The 13,323-nt window shown below is 41.8% G+C and overlaps 1 protein-coding gene across 1 annotated transcript; it reads right to left on the bottom strand.

Moving 5' to 3' along the window:
* Nucleotides 1–1,480: 1,480 nt before the first annotated feature.
* LOC117229813 (uncharacterized) lies at nucleotides 1,481–10,832 on the bottom strand. The gene is made up of 3 exons (XM_033486629.2): nucleotides 10,459–10,832; nucleotides 3,877–4,588; nucleotides 1,481–2,013 (listed from the first exon to the last, which is right to left on the bottom strand). Exons 1-3 carry the CDS (start codon nucleotides 10,538–10,540, stop codon nucleotides 1,623–1,625), a joined length of 1,185 nt encoding a protein of 394 aa, XP_033342520.1. The 5' UTR covers nucleotides 10,541–10,832; the 3' UTR covers nucleotides 1,481–1,622.
* Nucleotides 10,833–13,323: the final 2,491 nt, after the last annotated feature.

Here is a 13,323-nt window from a genome sequence, read left to right as displayed (position 1 = left end):
TGAAATGCAATGTAACGTGATTATTTTGTACTCGAAGATTATGCTGCAGCATTTTAGGTATTACCTAACCCTGTATATTCATTTTGCCGTGCAAACGGAATGTTAAGTTTTATGGTTATGTCAATCCCTCTACGTTAGGCGATACCAAAATCGTTGTTATCCGAAGGTAGAAATAGTAATTATATCTTCAGAATTTTTAAGTTCAGTTTTCTTGTTTCCACATCTATGTACATATATACGTGTACATATTCTCATCTTGCAGTTTCTCACTTATATGCATTTATTTAAATAGTTATTTTTATTTTATCACTTTATATATAGGATGAATCCATTGGAAACAAAATTAATTACCATCTCATAGAAGAGATATTACTATTAGGAGAAGATGGTCAGAGAAGATAATCGTTACTATTTTTATAGAAGTTCACTGTGATATTGTCTCTCTGATCGGGGGGCGGGGCAGAGGGAGAGAAGAAAAAGGGAGAAGTATTTTCGACGGCAAATCGTTCGGATGTGAAATCAGCGAATAGGTCAGAATACACGATTTCCTGCTCGAGGGGGATATCGACGTAAGGTCCTCGTCAATATACGTTTTTTAGTTAGGCTTACAACGGAAATAGAAAAAGCTCTTACTTATTCATACCTTCCCGGTGTACGAGTTGGGAGAATCAATAAATCGACCGGCTGCCGACGTTGTCCAACTAACCTTACTCCCAGCCGCCACCGTCTTACTTATACACGACAATTCTAAATTAGTACCCGCGAAGAAGTTTCACATTGTATGTTTTGCGCATACCGTAACTGTCGAAAGACCCGTCACGCAATGCTCCCCCGAAGTCGCGCCGATTATTTTGTCTCCGACGTCGATCGGCGTTCACCCTATATCTTCGAGAAAAATGCGCGACAAAATACGCCGGGGTCGCGTGTTTCTCACGGTCGAATTACAACAAAAATAACCCGCTCAAAAATGAAACGGAAACGGAAGACGTGTGTACGCGCGCGAAGAGGGTGGAGGGTGGGTGTCAGGTTCGAGCGAGTTTCGCGTCTTCGACGCGGGTTTCGTTATCTCTTTCTCTTTTTTTCCAGCGTAGCAGTTTTATTAGTACAAAAAGCATTTTTACAAAATAAATAAATTACAGGCTCTGAATGAGGAATGAACTCTTTTTCCATGCCAGCCCTCCTCTTTCGTCTCCGCGCTTTCGTGATCTCCTTTCAGCAGCCCTCTTCCGTGAAAATTTGTTCCCCTCGATGAATAGAACTTCCGACGGACGCGTTCCCGGGACCAGGTCGCGAAAAGATCGCTGCTCGTCGCTCCTCCTGTACTATATAATCGTCTTTCTTTCGTTTGTCTTTCCTCTGCCGGCCGTTCGCGGGAACGCGTCTCTGGTCAAACTCGTCCGGCGATCTTTTAAACTTTGAATTCGAATCGATGCTTGAATGATCCCAATTCCGCGAGAACGATCTTCGATTCTTCGTTCACCCTTCCTCCATCGGGTCCCGTCGACCCGCAGCAGCCGGTACCGTCGCCGACGGCACTGTAGTTCCGCGATCTCCAGCCCGCCAGGTTGTCCTTGCCCCAGGGTGAAAGAAGGTCGAAGGTCACCGCGCGCGATATTTTGTATTTAGTATTGGTAGCCCCCGTTGCTGGCGTAGCCTTGACCACCTCCACTACCTCCACCACCGGAGTAACCACCTCCGCCGCCTCCAGAGTAGCCACCGCCGCCTCCTCCAGAGTAGCCGCCTCCGCCGCCTCCAGAATAGCCACCTCCGCCGCTTCCAGAGTAGCCTCCATTACCTCCGCCCGAGTAACCTCCACTGCCACCGCCACCCGAGTAACCACCGCCGCCGGAGTATCCCCCGCCCCCGCCGCCGTTTCCACCTCCAGAGTAGCCACCTCCACCGGAATAGCCGCCGCCTCCGCCGGAATAGCCGCCTCCTCCGCCGCCAGAGTAGCCGCCGCCGCCGCCGGAATAGCCGCCGTTACCACCGCCGCCTCCGGAATAACCGCCGGAGCTACGGTCGCAACAAACATCGTGAATTTCGCAGCATCTTCCGGATCGATAGATTATGAGACAGGTCCTCGATAGAATTATTCGGCTACGTTAAATATTTTACACTGTTTCCGGAACGCTTCTGTCGCGGGTTTTGAAGATCGTGTTAAGTGCTCGATAGATTCTTGCCGTTTTAGTCGGACGCTATAGTTCGGACAGCAAGGAGATTGTGCGAGTTCCGTGTACACATGGGCCTGTTCGAGGATCTTCGGAATATAACCCTTTCGAATTAGAACGATTTATACACTAGGTGACCTGGATTGTCTCGCGATCGAATGAAGAGGTTCCCGGGGTGATTCGAAGTAACTTTATCCTTAGCGAAAATGCGATCCGCGACTTCGTTTACGAGTTATCGGCGAAAAATGGTGACCAATGAGAGCTCGGCGCAAGACGCGAGGCGGCCGAGCCAATCGGCGGAACTGGGAGCGGTGCTCCGCCTCGCACCGGCCGAGCTCGCCTCTCATTGGTCCGTGTTTTTCGCTAATAACTCGTAAACGAAGTCGCGGATCGCATTTTCGCTGAGGAAAAAGTTACTTGTATTGACCTTAGGAACCCTTTTCCGGATTGCGAGACGTTTTTGGGACACTCTGTAAATCAGCTGGGTGACAGAGAGATTATTTAATAGCACGAGTTTCGGGAATAATCGATAGTTATCGCGATTGAAATTGAAAGTACTATAACCGACGATTGCGAGCGTTGTAGCTCACGATTGGAACGCGTCGAAATTAATTATTGAAGCTATAGTAATTAATAATTGAAGGTATAGCAGTTAATAATAGATATCGAAATTAATGATCGAAGGTATATCAATTAATAATTGAAGGTATCGAAATTAATGATCGAAGGTACAGTAAATTAATAATTGAAAGTATTCGAGCATACCCTGTGTACACGTGTTTTTGTTTGTGTTCCTTTTGATTTGTAGCAATGAAGAGATATTGTGTTAAGTGCCCGAAAGATTCTTGCCACTCGACTTGTGGGATGCTTGACTAAGAGTGGCAAGTAACTAAAGGTGGATCAGTTTCATGATTCCCGTTTCACAGACGTTTCAATTTATCCGTCCTGTGCGATCCAAGTTTCTCGAGTACAATGGAACAGTACTCCATGTGTCTGAAAGTTTCGAAATTCGAATGCTCCCGGTGACACGACCAATTTGGAAATATTCCACGGATGAAACGGTTTAAAGGATTTCACGGTGCTGCAATATGCTTAGCAAAATTCTGCGGTAACTTATGGAACCTGAACGATTCGTCGACCGTGAACCACAATTACAAAGAAAAATAAACGATAGTTTCATTAAATACAACGTTCGCGCGAATACCTTCGTTTCAACTATAATAGAACCTCGATTATCCGCACCAGCCCGAGAGAGTCGACTATCCGAGTACTAATGAAACTTGCCTAATTAATTTTTCTGTTCGATCAAATTGTTGCGCATCGTTTTACATCGAATCGTCGCCCATATGTGAAACGAATTTGAACAATTAACGAGTCGTTGTTCGTTAGCGACGCGAACGATCAAGGTTCCACCATAATTTCTATTTATTGTCAGAAAATAGCTTCGAGCCCAAAGAGTTAAAACTCGACGATCGGATATAATAATAAACCTGGCGATAATTGTTCGCACAGATTCCGCGCGATTTAACGAATATTTCGAGGAGCGAAATATTCTGCTATCGAAATTTCCAGTGGTTCCGAGAACGGGGTAGAAAGGACGTCGCGCGTGTCCCCGTAGAATCCGAGACAGGGGGGGTTCTCTTTCAGACACGTGGAGTTCCGGCGTGATTTGAAGAGCAACAAAAGTAAATAATATCGTGAATTTTACCCTCCGAAACTGCCACCACCGGTGCTAGGTGTACCGTAAGACGACGAGGGTCTCCCAAATCCTCCACCGCCTCCAGTAGGCGCCCCATAGCTAGTTGACACACCACCTCCACTGGGAGCTCCATACGACGAGGACGGTCTTCCGCCGCCGTTTCCACGGGATGGGGCACCGTAAGAACCGGACGGTGCCGAGTAACCGCCGTTTCCGCCGCCGGATGAAGGAGCCCCGTAGCTGCTGGACGGCCTTCCGCCCCCGTTTCCGCCTCCGAATCCAGGCGCACCGTAACTCGACGACGGTCTTCCGCCTCCCGAGGGAGCCCCATAGCTCGAGGACGGCCTTCCGCCGCCGCCGCCGCCACCGCCGCCTGGGGCACCGTAAGTAGAGGACGGTGCTCCTCCACCGCCACCACCGAATCCGGGCGCACCGTAGCTGGAGGATATTCCTCCCCCGTTACCTCCGCCGAATCCTGGGGCACCGTACGTGGACGACGGTCCTCCGCCGCCACCGCCTCCGCCATTGTAACCACCACCCCCGCCGCCGCTAGGTGCTCCGTAGGTCGACGACGGACGACCACCGCCGCCACCACCGCCGCCGGACGGGGCACCATAAGTGGAAGACGGACCACCGCCGCCGCCTCCGCCGAAGCTTCCTCCGCCTAAGTTTGGCGTTCCATAGCTGGTCGACGGAGGTAAGTAGCTGCCCGAAACTGGCGCTGGAAAATAAAGTGCTTGTTAAGCGAATTGTATTTTTACCGGAGGGGTTGGAAGTCGAGGGGTTGTTGGTCATCTGTGAAGTGTAAGTCGTACTTTTAATTTGTAACTAATTTATGGCGATATTAATGTACCGAGGATGTCGAGAGAATTTGTTGATATTGTTGTTAATATTATGGTTATATTATATTTATATATATTATGTATATATTATGTTATACTATATTTATATTATTATTTATATTAATATACCGAGAATGTCGAGAGAATTTATTGATATTGTTGTTAATATTATGGTTATATTATATTTATATATATATTATGTATATATTATATTATAGTATATTTATATTATTATTTATATTAATATACCGTATATTATCAATACACCGAGGATGTCGAGAGAATTGATTAATACTATAATTAATATTATGTTTGTATTATAATATTAAAATTAATATCAAAATGTAATGCTATCGATATTAAAACGTAACGCTAGCTTTGCCGAGGCGGCCAAAAGACACCGAAGATTTTAATCCGAAATTAGTTTCTAAGTTTAATATCATTTCTCTTCGCTGGACTCTTCAACTTTTCCTGCAACGGTTATTGGACTGCGGATCGGAGAATGTATAAATTTATAAGGTCTAATTGCATTTCGTTTTTCGTTTAAAAATATTCATACTATAATATAATAGTCGAAGATATTTCAGTGAAAAATGTGTGTCAACTTTAGAAAATAGATAAGACGCAGCATAATATTAATATTAAACGTTAACATTTTCTACTTATGGACGTCGTTGAATTATATCCTGCTACTTAAGACGACTATCTCGACCAGATTTAGCCGCTTAAGCTCGATCCTCGAGTTCTTAGACGTTATTGCAAATTAAGACGTTCGCATAATTTCGAGCGATCTCAAGATCGCGTTTGTTTCACACGTTACATTAGAATTTATTTTCTATGCTCTCGAGCACGCCGGATTAATTCCATCACGTGCAGGATATCGCGATATTTATCTAAACGCAGCGCCGCAAAGTGATTCGTTGCAACTAAGTTCAGCAAAGAAACGGTAAATCTTTGCGAACGTTCGTAACTTTTGTCGGTGAGCGTACATTAGAAAAAAAGACCGTGCTCCAGCAGTTCTATCCTCGCGTACTCGCGTACTCGCAGCTGCTTTTCCAGGAGCGAGAGAGACTCGAGCGTGATTAAGCCGCGTAATTATTCATACGAAAGTAGTTTATAACTTCGCGCCGCGTTCTCCCGATGGTTTCCGCTCGTTCCCGCCGAGACAGCTTTGAAATCACGGAAATCAGAGCCACGGGTCTATTGTCTCTAATCAAGTGCGCGACTGCCACGAGTCTTCTCCGGATTGTTCTCCGGTCTTTGCACTTTCTCAGGAAGCTGTTCCTAATTAAATATCCACGTCTCGCTATAATTTATCATTTTAAACTCGCGCATTTTACGTTCCATCGCACCTTGGATGCTGATTAATTCGAATGTACGTACGATTCTGCTTCCGCGCGTACCTTTTTTTTTCCTTGAACGTGAAATCCGTTGTGCAAAAACAGGATTCGGTGTGCATTTATGCATTTATAGTTATACATTTATACATTTTAATATTAATACGTAAAGAAATCCTTTTCAGATCGAACGTTTCGATTATTATTTTTTGTGAACGCTGTTTTCAATGTATTATTATAATATTAATATTATTATTATAATTTAACGTCGTCGAATGTAATTTTTAGTGGCGTTCCGTGGATTCTCTGTACGATATTTAAAAAGAAGTTTCGACAGAATCGCGGCCGCGCGTTCAATTTATTTGGAAAGATGCCCGGTGATGAAAGAATAGTACTCTAATTAACAGACTTTGCATAACACGGCCCGTATCACCGTGAAATCGCAACTAGATCGTAACCAATTTCCATCGAGAAACACAATTACAACGTGATTATGCGGTCGGTTCTTAAGAGAGAACGTGCGGAGTATCAAAATAGCAATTGCGGAGAACGTTTCGTCACCGCGCGGTCGTTATATCGAAAATATTATCGTGATTAGAATGCCACTCCGATGACGTTTTATAGTATTGTTCTTATGGTTGTATGACGTGTTTTCCACTTTCTTTTTCATCTTTGAATACGTCGAGGCGCTCGTTGCGCTCTGTTCCCGAGATGCTTTCCAATCTGTTCGGAAGCGCGCGGCGAGCTTTGTTGTTTCTTCGATTGAAAACCGCGTTCGAAGATTATTTTCTTGCTCCGTTTGACCCACATTTTTCATCGAGAAACAAGCGTATTTATAAATAAACACTGTTCGGAATTTCATTGGATCGACGAGGAATTATTTATCGAAAACTTCTTCGCGAAAGCGAAGATAACTGAAAGCATTGCGAAACTTTTCGTGGCTCAAATATTATAATCTATTTTTGTAATAAATTAGGATTGTTCGCTTGTAAATCATTATCGTTGCTTATCGAATCAATCGTTCCTTATTGGTAAAGAATTAGTCTTCCCGTTGCTTCGAAATTATGCCCGCCAATTTTTCTCATAAACGCATCGCGAATCCGCTGTCTTAATTGTCAGTTTTCATTTGCGAGCAGAACAGGCTTCCTCGACGATGTTGAAATATTAACGTTTATAGTGATTCTTCGTGAAAATGGCTGGCTGGGCACAGCTAATTACACATTGTTTACACTCGTCGGTCCCTACAATTTAAGCCCGGTTCCGTAAAAAAAAAGCGATCGTCAAGATTGTCGCGTCCCCCTACTTGTTAGCTCGTATCTCAAGGAACGATCTTCTCGCTTCGGGTTAGGAGACAATTGTCCAGCTATTGTCCCTTGAAACCGCTTACTATGACGAGTAAGTTCGTTTTTCTTTTTTCAAACTGCTTTATTACTGTTTGTAGGAATTGAATTATATTCAAATTTAATTGTGTTCGACATTTAATTATGTTCAATTATGTTCGATAATTCCATTATATTCAATTATATTCGATAATTCTGTTATATTCAATTATATTCAACATTTAATTATATTCAATTATATTCAACAATCTAATTATATTCAATTATATTCAACAATCCAATTAGGTTCAATTATATTCATCAATCCAATTATATTCAATTATATTCAACAATCCGATTATATTCAATTATATTCGACAATCCAATTAGATTGAATTATATTCAACATTTCAATTAGATTCAATTAGATTCAATTCATATTATATTCAACCAATTATTCTGAAATATTCGAATTTTGGGAATCCGTATTAATCGGACTTAGATGGACAACTATGTTAAATTTCATCGCATAATTAATTACAATTAACGATTCCACTAGTACGAATTTTCCAAGACGCGCTTCGAAGTATCGTTTCATCGTCAAACGAATTTATCCAACGAATGTTCGAACTGGGTCATTTTTACTCATTTCCGAATCAACATGAAACGAGAGATAAAAAGACTGTTACGTACAAGAAAGGAATTATAACACGATAATCGTGCTTTTAATATTCCAACTGTATCGTCGACAGCTAGCTAGATCCGCGTTCTTTTATTTATTATCCCAGATTTCGTTTCGAGCCCCGTTGAAACCGACAGAGGCGATTATATATTTCGATCGCGTCCTGATTTTTCAATTTCGTGTCTAATTTTTATTCACCGCCGGATGTCCGTCGCCAAAGAGAAACTTATCGCGTGGGGATCGCGTGAAATGTTTATCCTTTGCCTGGTTTTAATCCGTGAGAGTGCCGGGCAATAGTTCCATCACGTCTCGCTAACCATCGCATTATCGCAAAACATCGGGACCACGTATTACCCCGAATTGCTTATCTCGACTTTCTACGTTTTGTTTTAGTAGCTTTTTTTCTCGAGATCGAGTACGCTGTCGCGGGTGCTCTCGCTTTGGAAATGCAAACCGATCGGCGACGTCAATTTAATTTGCTACGACTGAGCCAAGCTGAAACTGTGTAATTATAAATACAAAAATAATAGAAGATACTTTCCTTTTTTTATTTTTAATAGGTTTCTCGAAAATCGACGCATCGCGGCGGTCCAAAAAATTGAAACTCGATATTTCAATTCCGAAATATTCGTTCGATTGGCAATGAAAAATTCGTAAAAAATGTATCGCAAATACAGCAATTATTGCAAGATGTTCGATGACTTTTACTCCGCTGAAAGCGCAGTCGACGCGAATTAAAGAGACGCTCGGTTCTTTTTGTCAGCGATCCGTCACTATCTTTAGACGTGATTATTCGGTAAACCGAAGAAGGTTAAAGACTTCGTGTTTACGGCGTTCAGCCGAACGAATACTTATTGTTTTGCCGGCAAAAAGAACTTCTTATTGGAGCCGCGTATTACCCCGAATTATCTAGCCAAGCTTTCTACTGTGTTTTGCGGAGCTTTCGACTTTCCACGGATTTCGACCTTGTCTCGAGAGAGGAGTCAGATATCCGTTTATGTGCCGGTTATTATTCCGTCATTTTACCGTCATTAGTTGTCGCTCGCACGCGCGTTCGCCGTACGTGCGAATGATGTTTGCAACGCAATCTGAATATACTTCGCAACTTTAATTTAACCGAATAATTACGGGAAGCTGTATTCCATGTGTTCGCGATGGATTTCCCTCGGAGCGCGCGGATTCGAAATTACTCCGCCGCACGAGCTCCGGCAATAAATAAATCGCGCACTTCACGTTTCCTGGTTAACATTCAAATTTCCTGTTTCTCCTGGAAAAAGGTTATCGCTTTTCGAAAACTGATTTCACGATAGAGAAAGTATCAAAATCGCATAATATTCGCAATTGTTTCGCGGTTTTTCGTTGGACGGTGATACCAATTTGTCAGATTTTTGTGTTATTGACATTTTAGAATTATTATTACTATATTTAGAAAAATAACGCCACGGTTCTACGGTTATATTTTATTATTAAGCAGGAAAGAAGGCGCGAGGAAAGATTGGAAGATATAAACAATTTAAGGAAAATGTGATGATTTTTGTATTACCAACATTTTAGAATTATTATTACTATATTTGGAAAAATAGCGTCCCGGTTCTACGGTTATATTTTATTATGAAGGAGGAAAGAACGCGCGAGGAAAGATTGGAAGATATAAACAATTTAAGGAAAATGTGATGATTTTTGTATTACCAACATTTTAGAATAATTATTACTATATTTAGAAAAATAGCGTCCCGGTTCTACGGTTATATATTATTATTAAGGAGGAAAGAACGCGCGAGGAAAGATTGGAAGATATAAACAATTTAAGGAAAATATGATGATTTTTGTATTACCAACATTTTAGAATAATTATTACTGTATTTAGAAAAATAGCGCCACGGTTCTACGGTTATATATTATTATTAAGGAGGAAAGAACGCGCGAGGAAAAATTGGAAGATATAAACAATTCAAGGAAAACGTGATATTTCCGTTGCAAAGAGCTTCTTTCGAGCTCCATTTTCTCCAGTTTCCGCCCGCCCAAAACGATTTCTAAAAATCCTTCCCCTTCTCTAATTTTAATTGCCGCTTCGCGCGCGGACTCACGTGCTCGACGCGATACAGGAAGAATGCGAACATCTTCGAACGAAGCGCGGTGTCCGATTAAATCGTACCACGGTCGCGGCCGTATCGCGGAAAGTGAGAAATAGAGAAAGTAAAACGATAGTACTTTCTTCGGCAAAAAGAAACAAGAAGAAAAGACTCGCGGAGAGAATTAATATTAATTGATCTCGCAAACAGAAACGCGTAAAAAAATGTACGCGCGGATCTTTTTACGATCTCTCGTCGCGACCGATTACACCGTGATCGATTAAACCGTCGCGGCGTGTGTGTAGAACGATAAATTATCCGATGAAATGAATTTCTTACCCTCAGCCTGGATGTTCTGGAGGAGCAGGGCCGTAGCGAGTACGGTCGCTGCCAAAGAGGCCCAGCTGCTGGCGGGCCTCATGGCTGACGATCGTGGATGTATCAAAGATAGAGCTGGACGACAATTCACATGCACGAACTGTCCTTTTTTTATTTGTTTTTTAATCACCGGCGGACGTTTTCTCGGTCGGTTCACGTGTCTCCGATAGGGATCGATAAAGCGACGAGAAACAAACCAGAGATTCAGATCGAGTCGCGGAGGCCACGTAGCCTACTCGACGCATCCGTAAGATTTCGTCTAACATGGTTCAAACATCGGAGATCTGGCTTATATAGTTGGCCGTCTTTCGGAGAAAGTCTTCGCGGGAGTACAAGAGGATGCTACCAGGTAGGACATCTTGGTGAACGTGGGGTAAACGGCGGGAGGGGAGCGATCGAGGAGGGGAGCACGGATCGCGGGAGATCGCGGTGTTCAGGAAAATTTAATCTAATAAAGTGTTGATAATTCTGCTTCAGTTTGGTTCACTCCGTTCATGATCACGGGACGACCGAAAAATCCTTTCTCGGTGAAATCGGTCAACGTAGAGATTTGACGCATTCGAATCGCAACGCGGATTCGATGCGCTTACGAGAAAATTAAATGGTCGCCGTTGAAAACGGCAGAAATAATAGAAGAATTTAGAAATATTAACGCTTCGTTTTTGATCCGTTTAAATAATTAAGGAAAAAGCGAGCTTGCTGCACCGTTTCTATTTCGTGCAATCTATGTGGACAATTCTCTATTTTGCATAAAAATCCGCATTTTATATTCAGTTCCTGGAACAAATGTCTCGCATAAATCCTCCAGATAATAATAAAATTTCAATTAATTTGCTTCTTTTGCGTTACGCGGCGAACGATTTTAAATCGAGTATGGCACAAAAATGAAATTTTAATTTCGAATTGATCGGCTTCGAATCGACGGGCTTACAGCTAACAATTAGAAGCTAAATTGAGAACAATCTTAGTCGAACGCGAGAGTTTTAACGGCTAATAATTGCAGCTAAAAAGTTGACTGGGCGATTACGCTCGAATAATAAAATCCGCTCGGACGAACAAAGCCGTCGACGTCGTTGAGAGTCGCAATCGAATATAATTAATGAACCGATCGATTAATATCATTCAGCCTCTCTCGGCCGGCATTAAGGGTAGACGTTCGTTCGGTCACGAGCGTGTACCATCGACGTTTCTTTTCGACGTCTCGGAGACCCGTCTCTCCTTTGTCTTTTCATTGTCATCCTGCTGTCCCTTTTTCGCATTTTTTCCCCACCTCGAGAGCGTCACGAACTTAACGTTCTTGTTATGATAAATTGCGGCAGACGCGGCCTTGATGTCATAGCTGATGGAAGAGCGATCGAGGAGGAGGAGGATGATGATGATAGTAACAATCACCCGGAGGGCTTGCATATCCACGGCGTACGAGTTATTCGACGTTTCGTCATTTTAGAAAATATCTATGTAGATTATTTGTTCGCGCCCTTTCGCAATCCCGTTGAACAATGAACTTTTCAAAGCGTGCCCTTTTACTTTGACAACCGTGGTCGGCGCGTTGCTTTTTCTACGACGAAACGTTCGTACATTGTACGAACAAGAAAATCTTCGACCGAGAAAAGATTTCGATGAGAATTCCACGGATTTTCCGGCGTTCTGTTTCGGCGAACAAATTCTGTGTTCCTGATAAAAAATTACGAAACTTACTGTTCACGTTGTCGCTGAGAAACTGGTTCAGCTTAGAAATTTGCAGGCGATTATATTCAATATTATTCATTTGTAATAGAAAATGTTCGTTATATTATATTATATATTATTATGTTATATTATAGATTACTATATTATATTATATATTATTATGTTATAATATTATAGATTACTTTATTATTATATTATATTATATATCATTATGTTATATTATAGATTACTATATTATATTATATATTATTATATTATTTATAGATTACTATATTATATTATATTCACTAATTTTCAGTATACCGTACCAATTGAATACAATTCAGTTAACACTCATATTTTGCAAAACGCGAGCAAAGGAATATCAAAAAGCATAAATAACATACTGCCGGTTATTCGTCAGCGATATTATGCATTACGTAATAACGGAACCAGCGTGTAATTTCTGGGCGTGATCCGGGGTTTGTAATTTCAATTTGATATTTAAAGATGCAATTAAATATTTTAATGGACGACGAATCGTTGAAGCTCTCTCTCTCTCTCTCTCTCTCTCTCGTTAGAACGAAATCGCCCAGTTCGTTAGCGAAGCAATTAAGTTCGAACAGTTGCAATTTCATGTTAATTGAACCAGTTTCGTTTTCTTTCCCGTTAGAATACAAAGATATCACCGTCAATCGCGGAATTTCAATTTTATTTCAACGTGTTTGCAAATTTTTCAACGAACGTCGAAAGTTCAATGTCGTCGAGGATTCGGCGAACGGTCACGTTTCAAGCTTTCAAGTCTTGTGTGTGAACGTGAATTTCATTCGTAGCCAAAATTTTCAGCAGCCATAGAACTTGCGCTCTGGATGTAGCTGTATTAAAAGTTTGTTCGCGTTGACCGATCAAAGAAGACAGCGCTCGCATTCGTAATCGATTTTGTTCTCTCTTTGAAATTCATTTAATACGACCGGGTGTTATATAAGATTATATTTCGGTTGTTTCGAACAGCCTTGCACGAATAAGAGACACGCACGCGACAGAACGATAGCCGAACTTTAATTTAATAAAAAAAAGCTTTGATTTTTATGACGAATTTTTAGCGCGATTTAAATGAACGGTTCTAACTCGAGACTTATTTTTAGCGTATTCTAGTAT

The sequence above is a fragment of the Megalopta genalis genome, chromosome 2 (genome assembly GCF_051020955.1).
Source record: "Megalopta genalis isolate 19385.01 chromosome 2, iyMegGena1_principal, whole genome shotgun sequence".
NCBI lineage: Eukaryota > Metazoa > Arthropoda > Insecta > Hymenoptera > Halictidae > Megalopta > Megalopta genalis.
The sequence above is the reverse complement of the archived record's forward strand: the minus strand, read 5'-3'. Positions and strand labels throughout refer to the sequence as shown.